The 24,908-nt window shown below is 37.9% G+C and overlaps 1 protein-coding gene across 1 annotated transcript; it reads right to left on the minus strand.

Annotated features, from left to right (window-relative positions):
• Positions 1-3,542: 3,542 nt before the first annotated feature.
• On the minus strand, positions 3,543-24,624 carry LOC145788261 (uncharacterized). Its single transcript, XM_082600041.1, has 24 exons — positions 24,483-24,624; positions 20,144-20,252; positions 19,903-20,018; positions 19,227-19,482; positions 18,350-18,558; positions 17,917-18,021; positions 17,226-17,336; positions 13,244-13,361; positions 12,974-13,062; positions 12,347-12,435; positions 11,720-11,789; positions 11,507-11,618; positions 10,777-11,026; positions 9,850-10,064; positions 9,357-9,425; positions 8,831-8,986; positions 8,290-8,358; positions 7,751-7,909; positions 7,252-7,314; positions 6,671-6,829; positions 5,364-6,213; positions 4,823-4,937; positions 3,925-4,136; positions 3,543-3,693 (listed from the first exon to the last, which is right to left on the minus strand). Exons 1-24 carry the CDS (start codon positions 24,579-24,581, stop codon positions 3,651-3,653), a joined length of 3,843 nt encoding a protein of 1,280 aa, XP_082456167.1. The 5' UTR covers positions 24,582-24,624; the 3' UTR covers positions 3,543-3,650.
• Positions 24,625-24,908: the final 284 nt, after the last annotated feature.

The following is a 24,908-nucleotide window of genomic DNA, read 5'->3' on the forward strand; positions in this document are numbered from 1 at the left end:
ATTGATCTTTATGCTCGAACTGGGAAAGTTTCTTTAGAAGGTTAATCCTGACAGTTTTGCATAGCCTACTTGTAGAGGCTTTGAACCACTGACGCAGGCCCGGTCACCGACATCTACAGACCACACAATGGAGTTTTTGATAGCCCAGTGTTGCTGAGGAATGCTATCCACTAAGTGTTGCTGAATGGAGAGCAGTCCTGAAATTCGGTGCTCAAGCGTATAGGCTACACCGAGAGCCAAACCAGCGGCGCTTGATCTTGAGTCATGCGCTTAACCACTGAGCTAACGGGGCGGAATGAAGTCTAACTTAGGCTACACGCCAAGCACCTTCTGGCCATTCGTGAAAATTCACGAAAAAATAACGGCAAAATTAAAAAAAAATTATGACAGCGCTTACAAAGAATCTTTGTAGACTACGAATTAAGTTCTTCGTAATTTTTGTTCGTAGTGAAGAACGTATTTCTCGAATAACCAAAGCACGAATATTCGCGTTCGTGCAAACAACCTATTTTTTAGTGTTGTAAATCTTCACATTTCTATACAACTAACATCTTCACATTTTTATTTCACAGATACCATCAATTTCGTGATACTGAAGACATCTTCTCCCTTCAACGTTGTTCACATGAAATCTAATTTTAAGAAATTAAAACGTTATGCAAGTTCTGATGTAACAACCTAAATCTTGGAATAATATTTTTTTACGATGAGAATTCCTTATTTTTTTAATTTCCGTGTGCCAACCGGTGGGCCTGTTACAAAACACAGACCATCATTATTTTTGTCACAATCACTCCGCGTCAGGTGACGTGCGTTTATGACGCTATAAATTAGTCCACGCTCATCATCATTCACTTTGCTTTAAAGAAGCCTGATATGAAATAACCACAGGTGTTAGGCCTTTGCTGTGTTTGAAAAGTTGATATTCGTGTAGGCCTAATAGGCCCACTGCAAATTTTTTCGATTTCAAATGGCTTTTTTAAAACCAAACGCAGAGAGGTTGGTTGGTTTTGAATCTTTATTCTCGGACTGACGAAGCCTTGATTGGTTATTCCTGGTAGTCTCGCATACTTGTAGAGTAGGGTGGCTCGTTTTTGAATTTTTTTTTCTATTCTCTCGGGGTAGTGGGGGAAATGGTGCCAGAGAGTGAGAAATTAATAGACTAGAGCAGGGGTCACCAATCTTTTTTCTCTGAGGGCCGGATTGCTGCGAGATTAACAGCTGCGGGCCGGATGCAAATTGCGAAAAGATATACAGTACAACTATTTAGAATCTCCATTGATTTGAATTGAGCACAATAACTTACAAAGTCAGTGGAATAGCAAAGTTGTGATGAAAATCGAAAGGTTGCTGGAAAACTTATCCCCGGCTATGATACACTGCAGGGCATCGTGCTCTTGAAAAAAACATTACATCTTTCCAAATTTGGCCTAGGCTGTCCCCATTTGTGGTGGTCTAATGATAAAAACAGAACACCAACATGTAGGCTGCCTGTGCGTGTAGCTCAACAGCAACGTCAGTCCTTTACAAAAAGTTTGATAACTTTTTTCCTTAACAGTTGTAGTGCAGCTGTTATTTTCGCAGCACGTGGCGGGCAGGATGAAATCAGTTTGCGGGCCGGTTTCGGCCCGCGAGCCGTAGTTTGGTGACCCCTGGACTAGAGTATCTAATCAACCTAAGAAAAAAAATTGGAGTCATTTAAACTATTCCTTCAGCTTCCTCACAGCTTCTATAAATTTCCATTTTGCTGAAAATTTTCCATTTTTGTGGATAATAGCCTACATCAGGGGTTCTCAACCGGGGGTAAATTTACCTCCTGGGGGTAAATTTTACCTACCGAGGGGGTAAATTTATTGAATTATAAATTAAAGCAAACTTCCCTTTTTCAATTATTAAAAAACTGGCAGTGTTGCACTCGATTTTGATTCAAATTTATGCTTAATGTAAGTTTTCGTGTTTTTCTTTTAGCTCCACGCAAGTAAACTACCAGTTTCATTGCAGCAGCGTATTACATTTTTACTGTACATAACCTAATTAGGACTTCGACCACAAGGTGGATTGCAACTCTGCTAAGATTGCAATTTCCTTTATTTGCATTTCTTTGCATGGTTGACTGGACTTGGACACCCCATTAGCTCAGTGGTTACGCGCCGGCTCAAGATCACTCGGCGCTGGTTCGATTCTTGGGGTGTGCGCTTAAGTAACGCATTTCAAGGACTTCTATCCATTCAGCGGCACCTTGTGGATGGAATAATTTCCCGGCAACAATCGGAAAACTTCACTCTGTCAACCGGCCCTGCGTCAAGAGCTTCTACAAGTAATGCCAAATGCGAAACTACCAGGAATAACCTATCAAGGCTTTGTCAGTTCGAGGATAGAGATTCAAAACCAAACCAGACACAATGACATCACAAGGGGCCGCCAAAACGGTGGGGGTAAATTTTCCTTTTTTCATTCGGCAAGGGGTAAACGAGACAAAAAAGGTTAAGAACCCTTGGCTACATATTTGCGCTAGACATTTTGCCAACTATAAAACGTCATTGTAGCCTATTTCTCTTTGTAGACCTGCCCTGAGCTGTTGGGTCATTTTTTAATGAAATTGGGTTAATTTGTTAGAAAAAAGTGACGTCTTTTATTTGAATTTACGTCACTGACGAAGTTTGTAGTTATGTAACCACAAACAAAAAAGCGAAATTTTCAAAAGCTGAAGGAATAGTTCAAATGACTTCAATTTTTTTTCTTAGGTTAATTAGATATATCTAAACAATATTGTATCTACCCAAACTGAAAATATTTTTGAAAAAAATTGCGTTTTCGACCCTATTTTTCGATTTTTTAGCCCTATGAGGAGGCTGAAGATAATTTGTTACGAATCTTAAATTTTGTCATGAGTGTTTTCTCACTCATTGGCACTATTTCCCCACTACCCCAAGAGATTTAAAAAAAAAAAGTTCAAAAACGAGCCACCCTATTGTAGAGGCTCTTGACGCAGGGCCGGTTACCGAGATTGGCAGAGTGAAGTTTTCCGATTGTTGAAGTGTTGCTGCCGGCGAATTATTCCATTCACCAGGTGCCGCTGAATGGAGAGCGGTCTTTGGAATGCGTTGCTCAAGCGCACGCCTCGAGAGTCGAACCAGCGCCGCGTGATCTTGAGCAGAGAGAAGCGCAAAAATAAAATTAGTTGCGTAGGACATACATGCTTCTCGTTCTTTTGTAACGATTGTATGTCTATGATGAACGGAAAAAGAACAAGCATCATTGATTCCCGTGTTATGAGAAGACAACGAACCGAAACTTTATTAAAAATTAATAGAAGTGGCAAAGAAATTTCACACAGGTGATCAAGGCAAGGCTTATCTTTTCATGCTTGGAAAATTGTAAACCGATTGTTGAAACGCGGTAAACCTGTTAGGTTGGCTTGGTAAAGTGTAGGCTATGTCTGTTGCAGGAAGTAACATGAGCTATTGGGTCAGACATGCAACAACAACAGTTGAAATATCGCCATTCGCTGCTGCAATGTTGACAACTGAGAAAGCAGGCTGTGCGTTCAGACATTGGTATATTTTCTGCGTTACATACGTTGCAAATATATTTAATTATGCACAAACAATCAACATTAGAATATAAAAATTTTCTTTTGAAGCACTACGTCACCAAGAATCGTCACTGATCTTCCCGTGTGGGTCAGCGTGTCTAAAAAACAAAATGTTCTTAAAGTTAATGAGCGCTCGTCGACCAACTCACTAGAAATCCACATCAAAGAGCAGGTTTCAGTATAAAAAAACTTAAGTAAAGTTAATTTATTTGTTGGAAGGAAGAAAACTCACTTACAAATTCAATCGATTTTAAAGTGGGTAGGAAAGTTGCACGGAAATATCTAAACAGCAAAGCAACCGTTTAAGAAGTTGATGCTTGGTTGCTTACCCGCCAGGTGTGGAGTCCAAGGATAGAAGAGGTTCTGATGTTTCGAAGACATCCGCTTCCTCTTCAGGACTTTCTCCATCTTTGTGAGCCGATTCTTGTATTTGCATCACAACGTTCTCCTCGTCAAAATCAAGAGAAGGTCGATTTTCATCTTCCCATCGGAGAGCAGCGGAAATATCGTTGTCATCAGAGAGGTTGAAGTCGGCGAGGGTCTGAGATAAAGACAATCAAACGTGGAAACTTGAATAAGTAACAACAACAAAAACATTAATGTCTTTTTTTTCCAGAAAAGAAGTTATTACCTTCATTTATTATTTATTGCATGTTAAATGTAGTGTTTGATTCCGGGAATGTTTTTAACGTATTTTAAGATTTCTTGACAAAATTAGAAATGATGTCTTGAGAGAGACGGGGCTGATGTTAAGGATATTGAAGAGTACTTGCGTGGTCATCGTCTGAGATGGTTTGGAAATGTTGAACGAATGGATGAGAACAATTTCGCAAAGCAAGTTTGGAATGAGATAGTAACGGGGAAAATGAGAAAAGGAAGACCGAAGAAAACATTGAAAAACACTGTGAAGGATCACCCAAAAAAAAAATTCAAGATACCAACGATAGAGAAAAACGGAGGAGTCACTGCAAACAAGTGGTCGACCCTAATGTTTCGGGATAAAGACCAGGCCTCTTTGAAGCAAAATGGAAAAAATGTTAAAAATGCATAAAAGTGACAACCTTAACTTCTACAGAGTTGCATCCAACGTTGTTTTGTATTTATCTACTTGCACCATTGACGTAGAAAGAGTACGCTACACTGCGACTCAAAGTCGGTTCATTTATTTGCAAAATAAAACACATCAAAGCAATGTAAAATCATTCATACTAGATTGTCGGTGCTGACCTTCTTAGATTGAGGTTCCGGTTCCTCTAAAGACTTTTGAGTAGCACTTTCATCTTCCGTTGTGAATCCCGATGAATACGAGTCAGCTTTTTCAACTTTTTTATGGTCGGAAAGACTAAAAATCGTGCATTGATGTTTAGGCTAATGCTTGTTGTTTTAGCCGAAACCAATAGAATCAAGTGAGCACTTGGGAGAAAAGAGGAGACCGCGACCCAGGGATGATCCGAGTAAAGTTTTCACTTAATGTGTCTGTGCTGTTCACAAAAACATTTAGAACAACATTTTTTGCATATCAGTTTCCCATAAAATTTCTATGGAGTATATCATTTAATACACCAATTTGAACCAAGTTGTCCACAAACTAAAATAAGATGACGTCACGAAAATAAGCAAACTTGATGGGACATTAGAAAATTGATAGCAACTTGATAGAATTATGCAATTCAATCCTATCAAGTTGTTATCAAATATCTGTCTATGGTATTCAGGAATTATCTCTACCAAAACTATACATTAAAAAATAGTTTACATAAACACTCGCCTTGCAGAAGACTTCGGTGCAATCGGTTCCGCAACATCTTCGTTTGCTTCTTTTTGCATTGTCCAAACCGGTGGAGGAAGATGGGATTTCGAGTCCATGCTGCTAGAGAATGCGGACAGAATCTCTTCGGAGACGCTTGAAATACTCGACACGATGTCTTGATCATCTGCAACTCTCCTGCCAATGCCATCGTCAAGAGGAGCCTGTGGGTTTGGATTCAATGGTGGATCGATTGCAAGTAGTTTTGATGGGGAATCGTTGTTAGGTTGGGAAGGTATGTAAGTATAGCTTTCCCGATTTTCAAATTCCCTTAACTCTTCTTGAAAGTCAATGGCGGATTTGTAAGTTGGCTTCACATTTTCTTTATCTTCCTCTACAGAAGTGGTTGAAGAGTCGGTGACATCACTAAGCGTTATGTCAACGACCACTTTCCGCTTTGACTGTACCGGAGTCCCAAAAGCATCATTGGACAGCGAAGAATCACTTCTGCTCTTCTCGTCTTCATCACCGGACGCATTTTTTTCAGGATGACGTGCAGGGGAAAGAGAGGTAGAAGCAGTATTGAAGACTGTCGGTGAAAGGGGAGGTGATTGCGATGTCCTCTGAATTGAAGGCAAATTTGGCAGTCGTCTTGGAGCAGCCAATGGCGGCAAGCTGCGCTCAACGGCCGCAGCAACATTTTCACTTTTGTTCAAGTCTTGAGGCGGCTGTTTACCATAATCTACTCTTCGAACGGTGTCAATTTGGGGAGAACGACTCTCTCCAGAACTTTTACTACTCGATGAAGGTTCGGACTCGGGATTTTGTTCCAAGCTATCTACAGATATTCTCAACTCAAAATTGGCCGTTTCTGCAAAAAAAAAAGTTTAAAATTAATGAAAAAACAGCTTGAATGAATCAGTTCCCAGGCGTGTGTAATTTGTGCGACACATCGTTTGGTAAAATATTTCAAAACTTAAACTGTGAAATACTAAACACATCAAGGCTGTCATTGTTCAGTGTCTTCATGGCATTGTGAACTGAGCTGGGAGACGAGGGTTCGATGCCCTGTCCAGGTCATGAAAACCTTTATAAAATTACTTAGTAAAGATTCAATCAAAATGAAACTAAATTTCGTTCTGGCAAATGAAAGTAGCGCAATAATAATGCACTCAGTTGTGCCTCTGTACAACTGTGCTGAACGTGTTTGCCATGTGAAACAATGAAGTAACCCATATGGGGGTGACGCATCGCTATTATCAAAACAAACATGGTTATTAGACGAAGTTGACTTCGAGTTTTTAGACAGATTTGCAAGCATGAAGTACCGCGGTGATTGGTTGAACCAGTATCTGATTGTCCGGGGACAATCACGGAAGAATCCTTTGTATGGAATCGTTCGTTTCTTTTCTCAGAGGACGACAACGAAGAAAATGAAGAATGGTTTGAAGGAATACCTTGATGACTCGGAAACACCGGAGGAATTTCTGTCACAAGTTAGGAAACAAGTGATCAACGTTTCCAATCATTATAAAGTACACTACACATTTCACAAGATAAAAGCTGGTATAAAGATCAAAAAAACTTTATGATTGGAGTAGTTTCCTTGTTATTCAAATCTTGTTTATTTGTTATATTTTTCAGCGTGGACAGTTTTCTTGTTTTTAATTCATTGTTACACCAGTTTTTTTTGTAGAGATGAGATTACGTTTATTCCTGACTCCTGTTAACTTTTTATTAAGCCGCGTACTTGTAAACATTTGTTTGGTATACACAAAAAAGTAGGTACGGTTGAGTGCGTTTCTGCAAGGCTAGCAAATGCGATCGCCCGACCATTTCCTCCACAAGTTGTAATTTATCGTAACAAGAAAGTTAATTTCGCAAATAACTCATTAGAAGCTGTACGTACCACGGGTCGGCACTTCTTCAGCAACCACAATCTGGGATGGAGTGTCATCTGGTCGTTGCAAGCCTGGGAGTAGAAAAGCACGTATCGTGATTAGTTGTACACAAATGTTTTTCATGCAAAATTCAGACAACACATTCATTGTGAATTGAATTTGAAACATCGTGATGAAACACTGGGAAAAGATAAACAGAAAATTGACAATTTTTTTTTGCACCAGAAGTAGAATAAAAATTAAACTTATACTTATATAACAAGTTATGTTAAATCAAACAACAAACTATTTCTTTCAGTTTTTGTTACAGTTTGTCGTAAAACTAACTATGCGGCAAACTAAAAAGGAGGACTTGAATCTCATGCTGCCAACAAAATTTTGACCAATCAAAATTATTTAAAACAAAATCACTTTTGAGAGTTTTTTAAATCCTGACAAAACAAATTTTCATATTAAAAAAAGTTTAATTCATAGAAGTTCTAAGACAAATTTTCAAGCATGAAATACCGCGGTGATTGGTTGAACCAGCATTTGATTGCTCGGGTGCAAACACAGAGGAATCTTTCCAAGGAAATAGTTCGTTTCTTTTATCAGAGGACGACAACGAAGAAAATGAAGAATGGTTTGAAGGAATACTTTGACGACTCGGAAACACAGGAGGTATTTCTGTCACAAGTCAGGAAACAAGTGACCAACGTTTCCAATCATTATAAAAAGCACATATTTTACAAGATTTGTGCAGATATACAGATTCAAAAAAAAAAACTTTAAGCTTGGAGTAGTTTCCTGTTGTTCAAACCTTGTTTGTAATTTTAAGCGTGGACACACTTTTCCTGTTTTGAATTTATTTTTACAGGAATGACAATTTCTAACTCATCACAACTCTTTTTGGAAACAATTGTGCAGTATAAAGAAAATAAGTTGAGTGCGACAATTGAAAGCTGGTAAGAACAACCCCCCACCATTTCCTCTACAAGTTGTAATTTATCGTAACAAGAAGCATGATATTTTCCCAGATAACTCATCATGAGCTGTAGGCTACGTACCACGGGTCGGCACTGGCACTTCTTCAGCAACCACAATCTGGGATGGAGGGTCATCTGGTCGTTGCAAGACTGGGAGCAGAAAAGCACGTATCATATGATCAGTTGTACAATTATTTTGTGCACAATTCAGAGGACGAGTTTGTTGTTAATTGTATTCGAAACATTGTAATAAAACTATGGACAGAGATGTAGAAAATAGACTAAAAGTTAGTTCTTTTTTCTGATTTTCCGCAAGTAACATAAAAACTATCGATAAAAGGTCTTTTAAACTTATATAACAAGTTATGTTGAATCAAACAATAAACTATTTCTTTCAGTTTTTGTAACAGATTGTCGTAAAACTAACTATACGGCAAACTAAAATAGCGGACCTGAATCTCATGCTGCCAACCTAGTATACCCACAAAATTTTGACCAATCAAAATTATTTGACTCAAATTCACTCTTTTGAGAGTTTTTTACATCCTGACAAAAGACATTTTCATATTAAAAAAAGTTCAATTTATAGAAATTCTAAGACAAATTTTCAAGCATGAAATACCGCGGTGATTGGTTGAACCAGCATTTGATTGCTCGGGTGCAAACACAGAGGAATCTTTCCAAGGAAATTGTTCGCTTCTTTTATCAGAGGACAACGAAGAAACTGAAGAATGATTTGAAGGAATACTTTGACCACTCGGAAACACTGGAGGAATTTCTGTTACAAGTTGAGAAACAAGTGACCAACATTTCCAATCATTATGATAAGCACATATTTTACAAGACTCGTGCAGGTATGCAGATTCAAAAAACTTTAAGCTTGGAGTAGTTTCCTGTTATTCAAACCTTGTTTATAATATTCAGCGTGGACACACTTTTCCTGTTTTGAATTTATTTTTACAGGAATGACAATTTCTAACTCGTCACAACTCTTTTTGGAAACAATTGTGCAGTATAAAGAAAATAAGTTGAGTGCGACAATTGAAAGCTGGTAAGAACAACCCCCCACCATTTCCTCTACAAGTCGTAACTTATCGTAACAAGAAGCATGTTATTTTCCCAGATAACTCATCAGGAGCTGTACGTACCACGGGTCGGCACTGGCACTTCTTCGGCAACCACAATCTGGGATGGAGGGTCATCTGGTCGTTGCAAGCCTAGTAGCAGAAAAGCACGTATCATATGATCAGTTGTACAGTTATTTTTTGCACAATTCCGGCTACGAATTTATTGTTAGTTGTTAATTTGAAGTATCAGAATCTGACACTGGGAAGTGGTAATACAAAATGGACTAAAAGTAAGTTTTTATTTTATTTTGTACCGGAAGTAGCACAAAAAACTACCCATGAAAGAAGGGCTTTAAAATTCATATAACAACAAGTTATGATAAATCAAATAATAAACTAGTTAAAAAAGGTAGAGAGTACCACACTAAATTGGAAAATTCATCACACTACGCATCCTTTTGGAAAATTCAAGTAATTCTTTGGTTTCTGATATATGTGTTGAAATACTTCCTTAATAAAACTGACTATAACCCTTAGCACCATAAAGAAGAGCAACGACAGCACTCAGAAATACCTGCAGACCAAGATGAGAGTGGCGTTGGTTTGGCTGCGAAAGGATCTGTGGCAGTCCTGATTGAAGTGTGGACAGGGCGGTCGGCTTGGTCCAAGTTGTGGCTGTTTCGCGTTCTTGACCTGCTCCTCGCTTCCATGGCGTCACGGTAGTAAGTGTTTAGGTATCTCTGGTACCGTTCGCTGGCTTTGTCCGTTTCTGTTTCCAAGTCTTTCAACCTGGATGCGACAAGATGACGTAAAAGTTCTTACTTCAATGAAATGGAGCTAACTCTCAAGAAACCCGTCAGCTGCCTGAAAAATGGTGGTATTTTTTTTAAAACTCCAATCACTTAGAGCTCGATCTCAAATTACGCATTAAGTTTTTGACATAGTAAATACAGATACGGCCAAATTTCGAGATTTTGAGGCCCAAAAATTTCAAACCGCGTGGACCACCTCAATATGACGTCATAATTGAAAACTATTTGGGGTGTAAAATTTTTTTCCCCAAATACCACCAGATGGGACCCCAGGCATTTTGAATTTCAAAAATGGTGAAAAAATGAAACACCCTAGAATACAGACACGAGTGGCTGTCAGCTGTTCACAGTATTGGACAGTTTCAGTGCAGATATTTAAGCAATCACCCGGATTTAGTTTTCTCAATGCTGAGTGATAAGCAGGAAGTTAATTTATCTCCAGTTTTTTTAAGATGTTTGGTATGACCCAGTAAGGTATCGAACCCATAACTAACTAAAAACAAAAACGGAGGTTCCATCCACCACGATAGCGAGACAGTCATATAGGTCTGTATAGGAAAAGTACACACTTAAAACAGCAAAGAAAATTGTGTTTGCTGTCCAGTGTCCCTGCTATATGGAAAAACAAAGCAAATAATCACAAGAGCATGAATAGAATCTCTGCCGACGTGTTGGTTGTACCAGTGTACCTGCAACGTATGTCAAGTCTAATTCCAGATGAAGCCACTTGCTCGTTCATAGACGCATCGTCAAAGTCGTCGGAACTGATTATATCCGGATGTAACTGGATTCTGCTATCAACTGGCTCGTAATTGCGAAGCGAATCTTCTTTCTGGGGCGGTGAGTAGCTAGATATTAACTTTTCAAGGTTTGTCGATTCGACGTCACCATCTGTAGTGAAAGTCACTCTTTTTTGTTGAGAATTCAAGTTGGCCAAGGCTGTAAGAAATAGTAAAAATTCTATTAAAGTTATTGTTACCAGACAAGGTGAGATGAGTAACACAACATGAATCTTTCGAAGAAGCAAATATAATCATACTGCGAATTATTTATTATCAACACATCTACAACAACTCAGGTTTTATAAGGACTGTACCATTTCAAGCTTTTTATAAGCCAAAACAGCACAGAAACGATGCATCTAGAAGGCCATTGGAACAACCCGTGAATTCGAAATGAGGCCTATCAGAAGTGTTTGCAAGTACAGTGACCACTTGGCCACTGACTTGGTTCCAAAAACAATTTGGTTTCTATGGAAAAAAAAATTATCAAGCACGTGGCGGATATATTCAGCAATGCAAAAGTAACGATCAATAATCTCTTCCAGTCGGTTAGCAACATCAGTCAATGGACGTTGAAGTAACGTTTCAACACGTAAGTGTAACATCACACCAGGAACCGTGCAAATGAAAATCAAACCTTTGTTGCTGTCTTCTAGCGCGACCTGCATGACTTTCAAAGTTTCCGCCAGTTGGCGTCGTTGAGTTTCTTCTTCTGCTTTGTCTTGTTTCAAGACTTCGAGTTGCTGCCGCTAAAACAGCAAAAGTTTTGAAAATTTAATTGCAACGTTCTTAAACGTTAAATAGACAAACGTGAAGAGATTTTAACACTTTCGTAGCAATGTGAACCTACCAGTTTCTCTTCAACATCGCTTTTGCAGCAACGTTCGGAGCCGACTCCAGTTTTATTCCCGCTGACTTCCCTGCAAGAGGCACGTAGTTTAAAGCTAATATACGTGAACAATGCAGATCTACGTAATTGTTAGCAAGCGTGGGTGTGTCTGTCGTGGCAATTCAGAGTTTCCAATATACATTTATGAATGCAAGGATGACGCAAACGTGCTTAAAAACATCACGCATGACCTAGCTTGGGTTCTCTTGTGTATTGAACTATTGATGCATGACCAATATGAGGATATAGTGACATCAGGCGGAAGTGAACTTGCGAATGGCGTGAGGTGTCATAAACATCTCAGTAGATCGGCCATTAAGTATAATTACAGCTACTGTACGTTGTGAGCAAGGAACTAACGGGTTTAAAAATTAGTTGATGAAACTCATAATAATGCTTGGTTCTGTTTGAAACTCAGCAAAAGATTCAGGAATAATAATGTACTCGGCTGCACCTTTATACAGTTGCACTGACACTGTCCGCTTTGGAAAGCGCTGAGGAGCAACGCATATCTGCGATGGATACAGCGCTATATCAAAACACACATTGTTATTATTTGTCAATCCACAAGTATTATTGTCTTTTTACCTTGTCAATTGGTCAAGATGGCTTTTTAAAATTAAGTTTTCTCGCTCGGTTTGGCTATGACGTTGCAGATGAGAATTGGAGAGCTCGACCTTTTCAATAAGAAAATCAACATTTGATTGCAAACATGACACCCAGACAGCAAAATCTGTCGTTTTCACATTGATTCAACGTCTCCAGACGTTGAATCAATGTGAAAATGACAGATTTTGTTGTATGGGCAATTCTATGCCAGTTTGAATTACGGAAATGCACTGTATGTTAACAGTGAGATATGTGTCTTTAATTATTTATTATACAAATACAATAGAGTGAATACAGTAGACCCACTTAATCAGCTCAGTGTAATAAACCAGTTTTAAACTGATAGAGCGATTTGAACGTGAATTGCAGTGAAACATTAACCTGATACAAAATAAGAAAGAATATAACCCTACAATGAAACAAAAAAATAAAAGAGATGTTTTGAAATACGTTGTAAAGCAGTCTACAAGTGGCTGCCTAATACCTTTTCGTATAAATCATTCGGTTTTATGGGTCTTGTTAGTGAACATGCAATATGCATTGAAAAAAGTACCTTGGTCATAGCAAAATCAAGGAAAGTTATTGCCTTCACTGTTAGTAGATTACCTTTAAAAGTTCAATTTCCTTCTTGAGGGAATGTATATCCTTTGATTTATCTTCAAGTTGCCGAAGGACGCTTTGCATTTCCGATGATCCTAAAGGTATTTTAAGATTTTAGGTAAATGTGTTTCTTACGTGCAAAGTTTGGCCAAAAATGTCACCGTATCGAAATAATTTGCTGAACTGACAAAATGGCAAGTTAAAAATAGGTTTTCGACTTCAAAAAACATTTGCACCAGAGACACACGTGCAAGAAGACTCCGTAAAATGGTTTACCCTCAATGTTTCCCATAGATCGAGGAATAGTGGCCGTGGACGAGAAATCTTTCCGTGAACCATGAGAGCTGCCAAGCTGATCTTTCAGTATGGAAAGCTCTTTATGCTTTGTCTTTTCCTGGTAAAAGTTTAAATTGAACAAAAATAAACTGTTAGTACAGTGGTACCCATAGGCGCCTAACCCGTGGGGGCGTGGGGGCCAGGCCCCCACGCATATTTATGCGTGGGAGCAACTTTTTATGCTGCATTGATACATAAAACAATAGATGAACTAGCGATCGGCAGCAGGAAAACATTTTTAAATGCAAACCGCAACAGCTTCGCGCTAAATAATCACTAGAACGAGTAGCGATGCTACAATCCCACACCAGACAAAAAAATCTGTCATTTTTACATTGATTTAACGTCTGCAGACGTTGAATCAATGTAAAATGACTGATTTTGCTGCCTGAGATATGGCAAAAATCTACCATATTGCGTCGATTCAATGTCATCAGATGTTGAATGCACCCAAAAACAACATAATTTGCTACGTTGACGCAGCGTGCGTTTAGCTTTATGCGCATGCAAACAGACTCGATGTCGCTTTCGAAAGTCGAAACCTCTGCAGAGAATTTTCGCAGCAGTGAATCGCTTGCTGTGAAAATGAACTTGAAGTCTCGACCCGAGGCAGCCCTCGAAATTAGCTTCCATCTACGACGGCAAAAACATTGCCGTCGCCAAATCAACAAACCTTGGATTGCGGCGGCAATTGCCGTATGCTTTAATCAAACGAAATTTTATGCGCTTCTTCATCATCGTGTGTCACACGGCGATAGCCCAGAGCATCACGCACGCTATTTTATGCGCTGACAATGCTCTTGTGAACTGTAAAAAGTTTGCAACCTTATAAATAGGCTACTGGCTTAATTGTTACGCAAAAGTTATTCTTTCATCGAATGCTTATTTTTTACCGGTTTCGTTGCGAATATAAAAAGTGGTACAAAATTAGATAAATGGTTCTTCGGCAGTAAAGTAATGCTTCCGATCATATGGCATTGCGCGTTCATGAACAGGCAGTTTTGCGTCTTCAAGCATTCCAGTGACGACGCGACAACCCTTTCCGATTCCGACTAGTTCTTTATCCAACAGACTTTGTGTTGCTCGCAGTATCCTAATTGTGCCGAAATTATGTTAGTGTACTGTATACGTAAATCCAGTGGCGTAGCTAAGGAATGTGCCGCCCGGGGCGGATTCAGATTTTGACGCCCATTCAAGAAAAAGCATGTGAAAACGAAATTTTTTTAATTGACTTAAAGTGTAATTATTGTATGTTTTGAACCAGTAGCGTAGCCAGTAATTTTGAAAAGGGGGGTTTTAAGGGCCGGCGGGCGAAGCCCGACGGCGTCCTTGCCAAAGACAACATCCAGCGGCGGGGGGTCTGGGGGGCTTCCCCCAGAAAATTTAAAAAAATTACTTTGGATTTGGTGCATTCTGAGAGCATTTTCAACAAAAATGTGGGTATAAATTCTCTAGTATAAATATTCCTGTAAAATGGTGCTGTCCGGTGGCATAGCAAAAGGATAAGATCATGTTTTCTTGGGAATTTTTCGGTAACTTAATAAAGCTAAGTCTCTATGTTTTCTTGTTGCTAATTCCTGGCTGAGATATTTGAATGTTTGGTACATATTGGCAAAACTCGCTCTTTTAATGGAGTTTCGTTTAAAATTAGGCACACTTTGTTTTAGAGACATAGAGACTGAAAGCATCATTCTCAATATCGTGACGTCACATGCGTGCCAAAAGGGAGGCTGTAACCCCCAAACCCCTCCTCCCCCTTGGCTACGCCACTGTTTTGAACGTTGCCATTCTGTTTGCTTTTATTTTCCGTGTACTTTTGCATTATCAACAAACAAAAAAAACGTCTTGTCTGAAAGTGCCGCCCCCCAGACGTGCCGCCCGGGGCGGCCCGCCCCCCCCCCCCCTAGCTACGCCACTGCGTAAATCGAGGCAATCTTCTATTGATTTGTTACCGGTACCTGATTGAGCAATTAACGTTATTTCATGATAATTCAACGTCGCTAGATGTCGAATTAAGGTAAAACAAATGTAAATTTCTTATTGGGCATTGTTGTTACGCGATATAGCCTAACCCGCCGGGAAAATTAAATCGATTTGTGCTGGCTCGAACGTTGAATCAACCCAAAATTAACTTACTGTTTTCCCCCCAATGAGTTATTGCACGTGAATCACCGTAACAGCGTGCGTATCGCGTTTCTCACTTTATCGCTACTTTTGGTATTATTACATCACAACAAATCAAACAGTGCGTCCGTGATAGACTATTCGATTATATTTTTCTCTTCTCGTTTTACATGTTTTGGTACAATTTTTTCGTCGTCGTCGTGTGAGCGTCTGGGGCCGAGGGTCTATCCTTTTACCACCCCAGATTCACGATGTTCCGGACTACACTGGAAGGCTACTAGAGAGCAGCCAGTCTTTGGTTTCATACATGGTCTGCGTGTCATGGATGTCAATTTGTTCGTAATAAACGTTCACAGCAATTGCCGAGGCAATTTCAACTTTTGCCGTTTGGCCTTGTCAACGTTTTTGCGAAGTAAAAAATATGCTAATTTCGAAGACTACGTGAGTGCTCACAGCAAGTAAAATAGTCCGAGGTGAGGTCTTGGTGCGATGTTTCTGCTGATTAAACTCCCGCTGCGAGTAAACAAAACAGGAAGAAATTTTGAACAATTTTTGTCCTAATTAAATGCTCATTTTGCGACGGCATTTTTATTGCCGTAGCAGAATGGCCATTATGACGTTTGCGGCGGCATTTACCACGGCAATTGCCGTGTGCCGCCGCTAATTTCGAGGACTGCCGAGGTAACCACTAACCAACGTAACAAGGGCTGGTACAAACCGCATTGCGCATACGCGGCATAGTCAACGCAACAATGGACTCGCGCAAACTGCATGGCGCACACACGACCGTTGCCATAGAAACCCGATCAGAGGCGGGGAATATGCGCATCTTTTGTTTCATCTGCAACACGAAAACGGGCGTATTACAGCCAATTGAAACTTGAAAGCTGGTCAGCCATAAATTGCGATATTGTAGTGAAAAGGGAGCAATGTCAAGTCGAAAACTTAATCAAACGTCTCTCCGTAACTATTTTTCAAGGGCTGTTTACGGATGTCAGCAACTTTTAAATTTATTCAAGGTGACGTGCTGTTGAATTGATATAAACATGAATGATTTTGCTTTCAACAGGTATATTTTCAAGCGTATGATCAAGTTAGTATTTTCATTCCATTTACAGACAATACCTTTTAGTAAACCTTTTCGTCTCTTGTTTCATGCTAATAAATCTAGTTCGTTGCTAAACTTTATGTTGTGCTTAGCTTAAAGAATCGCAGTCCATCAACCGCTAGCCAACGCAGACGCATAGCATGTGTTTTGGTCGAGTTTTGTTTATAATAAATAACGGTAGGTCGAACGTAGCGATAACTCCGAGTGTGGCAATAAAAGCAATTCTAGTGTGACGACATAATTACGTCATCTATCTGCATGACATTTCGCTGAATTTACGTTGCTGCTGGTGAAACACGCTTTCGCCCCCACGGCCAAAAAAATAGTTAGGCGCCTATGGTGGTACCCCAGTGAGAGTCCACCATCCTTGGAAAAAAGGCACTCTTCAGTCTTCAGTATTGCGGAAACTTTACCACCATTTGCACAATTTTTCTAAAATATCATGCTAGCAAATGAAAATTGGCATTGTTAGCAATTCGCCAACGCGACTACTCGACTGCAGTCCCATAGAAGGTCGGATGGATAAGCGGGGTTCTACTGTTTAATCCGTTAGGAAAAGTTGACCAATTCAAAAAATGAAAACTTTACTGACTGGGTATTGGTTAAACGATCCAGTAATTATAAAACAGAGATCATGAATTGCTAATAAGGGGACTGGGAAAGAAACAACCTGAATTAGGTCCTGCCTACCAATTCGAGCATGAGTTGTTCTTGCTTTTGTAAAGTATCTTCGCGCATGCGCATTTGATCCAATTCTCTAAGCAGAGTCTGACGTTGATCGTGCATTTCCTTTTCGAGCATCTAAACCACATGCAAATAAATTGGGCTAATGTGGACAACTGATCAAAAGTGGATGGATTATCTCGGTTCCATACTCGAGTGACAACTTTTGGTTTATCCTTGCAACAGTGGTTTAGATTTTTTTTTCTGCTCAAAGTATTGATCACACAAAAATTAATTGATATCTTATGTTATTTTTTATTGCTTGAATTGTTTTGTTACATCATTTGTTAAAGCAAAAAACATTATGTTGTTTAATGTTTGACTACTTTAACAACTTTTTAACAGAAAAATAAGTACATTAATAACAGAAACACATGAATTTTCCAAAAACCGTATCCAACAAAATACTTATTACTGTATACTTAACAACAATACAGTTCTTTTGTATGAACATTTCGACGAGACAAGTTTTTACAATTTTTTACTGAAAAGACTACCGCCGAAAGTTCTAATGAATAAATAGTATGGAAATTATGCGTGGTAAGCCTTTTCTTGCCACTTCCCCATTCCTTATTCAGCTTGCTTTATGCGTTCGAGAATAACTATATTCAAATCAACAAATCTATGTCTATGCTGACAAAACGATTTGAAAAAATACCTCTCTTTGATTGTTCATGCGCGAGATGGCGGCTCGTTCCCTGGCTTGAAGAGCATCTCGCTTCATCTGATAATCCCTTTCCAGTTCTTTCGTCCTTGAATCGATCTGAAATGAGGTTATTCCCATTAGTGCATGAATTCTACAATCAAATACATTGAAGTACGATACATTATATCTCATTATACTATTCTGCATTTTATCGTTGGAATATAATTATACAGTAGTAATTGGCATTCGGCAATAGACATTTCTCTATAATGACATTTTTTAGAAGGTTCCTCCAGGTGTTATTATAGGTCAATTATATTGTATTGCTGTATATGTTATATGTTATGCTGTATAGTGTATAATTATATATATATAGTATTGTCAAATTATTCAAAAATTTACAAAACAAACAAAAAGCACGCTCAATTTAAAATATTATTTTAACCGTTTCTTTGGCTTTCTTCGCTTCCTCCATCTTCGTGCGAGTTAACTCCAGCGCTTTCCACTGCTCCAAAGCGGCTCTAGACCTCCTATCAGCATCTTCCTCCGCTCTCCTCACCGCTGTGGCGTAGGAACTGACAGCGATGGTTGGATCTTGAATTCTTGGTTTGGGTTTTAAACTCATTTCATCATCAATAGCCTTAAGCTTTTCTCCTAAAAGAAATATCAAATTAACATTGAAGTTTAACACATTTGCAGTTTTCTGTTTGTTTCTTGTTTAAATGTTTGAGTGAATGAGCATCAAGAGACAAAGATATCTTGTCTGATTTTAAAGTCATGGAGACAGCTTTGATTTAAAACTATTGTTTAAACGAACTTGTACGTTACAGTTCATACTGCAACGTTTCGAACTGTTAACCTAAAACATGATAATGATTAATAGCCACTTGTAAGCCAAGATCTACGAACTGCAAATAGATGAATAGCGTGACATGTCTCTATTCTATTGTACAGTAACAGTAATAATTTATGTCTCTATTGCACAGTAATAATTGATTCATTGCATCAAGTACGGTAACGGCCAAATGACTGGTAAATGTCATTATTACTTGTAAAATGTGATGAGTTGAAGTAATTTCAAAAATTGATTTACTGTGTCTTTTTATCACAAACTTTATATTTTAAGCCTATTACATGAGGGCTCACAAAGGTATATAATTATCATGAAAATATGCAAAACAAGTCAAGGCTGTACCATAAAGTACCAGTATCATCAAAAAACACATCAGCTTTATAAAAAGACTTGACAAAACCAAAAAACAAATGACTAGTATAGGTACTGCATTAAATAAATTGAAGAATAAAAAGTTGGGAAAAATTACCTAACGTTAATGGCTTTTCCTCTTTTTTTGAACCAAAATTTGTATTTTCTTTTTCTTCAGTTGGCCGAGAAGTTAAACCTTCAGAGAGTTTTTCAAGAATTCTCCACAAGATGGAAGGCTGAGAATTCCTACGAGCAGGGGTAGAAGAATGTTGAGGAACGTCTTCTGATAAAGAACTCCCTGGAGTTTCCATGGACATATCAATATCTGACATTTGAAGACCGAGTCTTTTCAAGAGATCATCTGCCAAAGATGGCTGAAAATAAAAATCATTACCGATTGTTAACTTGGTTTGTAAAAATTCATCTGACCTTGGCCTTTAGAGTTAACTCTAACTTTAAAGGCCATGATCTGACCAATATTTTGGTTGGTTCACAGAAACAGAAAGGTTTTATTAGACAATATCTGGATAGTCAGGTATATATATCTTATAAAGCTTCAATCTTATGTAAACAGATTCCATTCTGCAAAATTTTCATCAAGTCCATTATGTAACAACTAACAATCCATTTAAAAATTAAATACCAAAAAATAGATTCATTGATAGCAATATAGATAGCTTATCAAACCAGTTTCGAAGCAAGATCACAAAAAGAAAAAACAACAACAAAAACAAATGGAATAAACAAAAAAATGTTGAAAACTAACACATTCCTATTTGATGTAAGAAACTCACACAGTACGAATCAATGCTCGATTCTTGTTGAAATAAAGACAAGGAATACTGATATCTGTTTTGCTTGAGGTGTAAATACACAAGATTGTCAATAGCTTGTTGAATCCATGTGTATGCTGTAAAAATAAGGCACAAAACTGTGGTAAATAAAAAGTGACATACTTATCCAAAATAAATCAAAAATCAAACCTGTTCTACTTTTATAAGCAGTTGAGTAAGTTTAAAATTGTAAAAAACTCACTGTTTCTTTGTTTTATAGTTGCAGCTAATAAATCTGAAGTTTGACTGTGGCCTTTCTTTTTTTTGTTTTTTCCTCTTAGTTCATTGATCATGCTTTGACGCAATTGACCCTGTGTGAAAAAAAAAGAATTTTTATATATAATTATACATTGAGTTGTAATAATATGATATTTTATTTATTTATATATAATATTTAACTTTTTTGTTCATTCAATCACAACAATTAACCTTTAACATTGCCGGGGCAAACATATTTCAAATAAGTAAAAGGTTTAATCCAAAGGAAATTACTTTGAATACATGCTCTTCAAAACTACAAAAAGTGCAAGGTTTTTTCCAACGTGTTGCTTAAAAACCTCAACTGCATTGAGTCAAGAATTAATCAATTAATTATTACATAATCTATTTTGGAAGTAACAGAAACTTGTGCAAAGTGAAGGATACGTTGTATTACAATTTGGGTAGAGAGGTAATTTTTAAACCATAAACAGACATAACTCAGCAACAACACTGCATTTAACATTATAAAAACAAAAAACAATAAGCAAACATTTTCGGCTAGTCATACAGCCCTTTTCAAGCCTATTAGAAAAACATTTTAAGAGAAGTACTAAAAAATCATACAGTATCACAGCAAAAAATTTGCATATATTTTAAATTTTATTTGTTAAAATTTTTTTTTAAATATTTTTTAAATTTCATTTGTTATTTTTTTTCATATTTATAAACGTTTGTTGTTTTCATAGGCTGTTAATGTTAAATGTATATGTTGTATTATTACAAAAAAAGTAAAGGAATAAAGGAACACTTCAGACAATTTTTTAAAAATTTATTGCAATGCGAAAATTGTGAAAAGTAGTAGAAGAATGGGTGTTAATTTCAGTATTGATTTTCAGATGCAGCGAGATATTTTAAGATCTCTGAATTGAAAAAAGAAGAAAAATTTAGCACTCATAACAATACGTTGACAAATATCACAGCTTTCTTATTTTTCTCACTTTTTCTGAAATGAGTGAAAAGTTTATGCAGTTGAAAGTAACTGTTCTGGTAGATATTTTGTCAGTTTAGAAATGAAGAATAGCCTACTCTGCCCGAGGGCATTTGTGCAGCCACATTTAGGCTTCAACCACAGACATATACAACCAAGCAACCACACGGCATTTAACATAATCGATTAAAATTGAACAAAACTATAAGCTACAAACGTTTTCGGCCATACACACGTTAGCCCTTATCAAGTAACAAAAAATAACTGCTTATCATATCTACAATGAAAATGAATAACTGATCTAAACACTGAATTGAAAAACGAAATGCAAAATGAAAACAAAATGCAAAATTTTCATTGTAGATATGATAAGCAGTTATTTTTTGTTACTTGATAAGGGCTAACGTGTGTATGGCCGAAAACGTTTGTAGCTTATAGTTTTGTTCAATTTTAATCGATTATGTTAAATGCCGTGTGGTTGCTTGGTTGTATATGTCTGTGGTTGAAGAAAGTGACCTCTTTACCAAAATTGTACATTTAGGCTTACTAATGAACCCATTATCCTAAAAGTAACCTTGGTTTAAACCAAGGGTCTCAAACACGCGGCCCGCGGGCCGCATGCGGCCCTCGAGGACTTTTGGTGCGGCTCGCGATGCCTTTTAAACTTTGAAATAATTCATAATCACAGTACATATTTTTCTATATAGGAAGATAAAATGCTCAAAAAACCTGAAAATGCCCATCAAACTTCAGACGACTTTTTAACACTACTGTCGCGCCATTTTGCGTACGGGAAACTCGTATTGTTACATCGCAATCACATTGCTTATTCACTCATTGTGTCATAATTGCAATGGTAACTTTGGCACCTGCTGAAGTCAATTCTTCAACAGTTTAGTTTTTTCCGCGTTTTTGAAAGTTGATTGCAGGATTTTAGCTCTCCAAGTCCGTCGTTTCATTTACGTGTTTTTTCTTTTTCTTTTGCGTTGGTACAGTGTTTTCCATCTCTTTGTTCTTACTAATTTTTCTTGCGATCTAACGTTCTTGGTGTGTTCTTACTACTGCACAGTATCTTTTTTATTGCGTTTTCACTGTGTTATTTTGCTTATTGGTTGGTTTTGAATCTTTACCCTCGGACTAACAAAGCCTTGATAGGTTATTCCCGGTAGTTTCGCATACTTGTAGACTTGTAGAGGCTTTTGACGCAGGCCCGGTTTCCGAGATTGAGAGAGTGAAGTTTTCCGATTGTTGAAGTGTTGTTGTCGGGAATTATTCCATCCATTAGGTGCCGCTGAATGGAGAGCAGTCCTGAAATGTGTTGCTCAATTGCACACCCCGAGAGCCGAACCAGCGCCGCTTGATCTTAATTGGAGCGCGTAACCACTGAGCTAACGGAGAGACAATTGATTTCTTATTGTGTGGTGCGGCCCTAGAGTCGATTTACAAGTGTTCTTTTGGCCCTCAGAGCAATTTGAGTTTGAGACCCTTGGTTTAAACCTTTATCCTTAGACTGACAATACCTTGATAGATTTATCCCCACTAGTATCGCATACCCGTAAAAGGTTTTGATGCAGGGCCAGTTACTGAAACTGTCAGAGTGAAGTTTCTGATTGTTGAAGTGTTGTTGTCGGGGAATTATTCCACCCACTAGGTACCGCTGAATGGGGAGCAGCCTTGAAATGCGTTGCTCAACTGCACACCCTGAGAGCCAAACCTGTGCCACATGATCTTGAGTCAGGCGATTAACCACTGAGCAAACGGGTGTTCCAAAATCATTGCAAAAAATTATTAACTGAAAGAACTGCAGCTTTCCTAACAAACACATACATCAAAGTTTTTGTTGTTGGAAGGCAGAAGGCAAGAAGTTAGATAAAAATTTAAACATGGAGAATATTGTGAATTATGAACATTGAACACTGATTTGAAACAAAACTTATAGACTCAACTGCTACAGAAATCTAGCTGTTATGATTATATACAGTAGAACTCGGTTAATCCGGATCTTCGCCTAATCCGGATAAAACTGGAAGCACAAATGATTTGTAATCTTTTTCTTGAGAAACAGCTTTAGATTATTCGGATTATTTAATCCGGATCTTCGCCTATTCCGGACAAAAGTTGCGCTTTCTCTACCGCTTTATCCGGATTTGCCCGTGATTACTTAGTTTGACCGTGATTTTTTGTAAGTTTTCCATAGAAACTCGTCTTCGGTAACTGTTTTCAAAAGTTTTGAATGACTACAGATTATTTCGACACGCATGTCTGAAGATGTAACTTTTGCCAGTGTGTTCTTGCGTTAGACGCAGAGTCTACAAATACATTCATTTTACATGCATACTGCATTTCAAAAGAACTCTATCACTGGGTCGCTAATGTTGTGATCGAGCATCTCAGAATTGGCAGATGACCACACTAATGCATTCAATGTCGGTGATTTTTACCAATAGCCTTCTATCTAGGTAACGTCAGGCTTGATAGAACCGTCATCGGTTAATCCGGATCTTCGCCTAATCCGGATGGAATCGCCGGTCAAATCGAATCCGGATTAACCGAGTTCTACTGTATAATCAAATTTAAAGTGTCTCCTCCGCACAAAATTTCCAGCTTTATTTTTAGGATTTCGGTTATTGTACCAGGCCTCTAAGCTTGTTTATTTTTCCGGCGACCAAGCATGGCCAACCAGAGATTTTTCCCGACAACCAAATTCTCATGCCTAGCAGCCAAACAATTCAACAAAAAATTGCGTTTTTAAAAATCTGTTAATCGATAGTATGTTTTTGCGTTTACTCACAAAAGAACAACACAAACAAGGCCCTGAAACATATTTGCAGTTGTATTTAAGTGCACTGCTTCTTAAGTACATGTAGAGCTAATCCTCGAGTTTTTATAGGTTGATAGCGGCTCATACTTTGCTTTGTTTGTGAAAAATGATTGTGAATGTGAGAGAAGAAAAAAACATTTCCAATACCAAACAGATTGGAGAAATGTTGGCTGGCAAAAGCAGGCAACCAAACATGGCCTATCAGCCTGGTAGTTTCGGAGGCCATTTAACGACTTCTTGTCAGCTGAGCCTGCCAAGAAGGGCTAGCTTAACTGGACAAGCCAATGTCCAATAAGGTGAATTCTACTACTATTTGCTATAACAAAACTAGTATTATTTTGTTACTCTCTAATTTATTCACTTTCACAGTTAACTAGTCTAATTAATATGCACTATGTATTATACAGATAATAAGTTGCACTGAAGAGGGCCAAAATCACGATATGAGACACAATAATTTGTTACTTGATCTCGTCATACATTTATCTTGAACATTGAATTTGTGTCAAATTTCCTAAGCAGTTTATTTACCTTCAGCTGTTTCAGGACACCAGTTGATTGCATTGATTGAAACAACTGACTTTTTAAATCCTCTGCACTTAGTTTATTACTTTCATTCAAATTACTCATGGTGGATTTCAACAGTTCAGTCACATACCAAAACTAAAATGCAATGACTGAACAAAGAAAAAAACAACTGTAAAGTTAAATTATGAACATTGATTAATTTAAATTAATTAATTTTTATAGCTTCGAAATTCGCAATCATGAAGAAAAATAACGTTCTTACTCAACCATGGCTGTTTTGTGGAGGCGATTTGCCTAGATTTATGTGCCTATGGTTCAATGAGGCTCACTGTCTTTGCTGAAGAAAGAACTAGGCTACCGTATGTAGACTTTTAATAAAACCATTGGCAAGGGAGTAATAACCTATTACCGATTCTGTATCCGGAATGG

The sequence above is a fragment of the Aplidium turbinatum genome, chromosome 2 (genome assembly GCF_918807975.1).
Source record: "Aplidium turbinatum chromosome 2, kaAplTurb1.1, whole genome shotgun sequence".
In the NCBI taxonomy this organism is placed as follows: domain Eukaryota; kingdom Metazoa; phylum Chordata; class Ascidiacea; order Aplousobranchia; family Polyclinidae; genus Aplidium; species Aplidium turbinatum.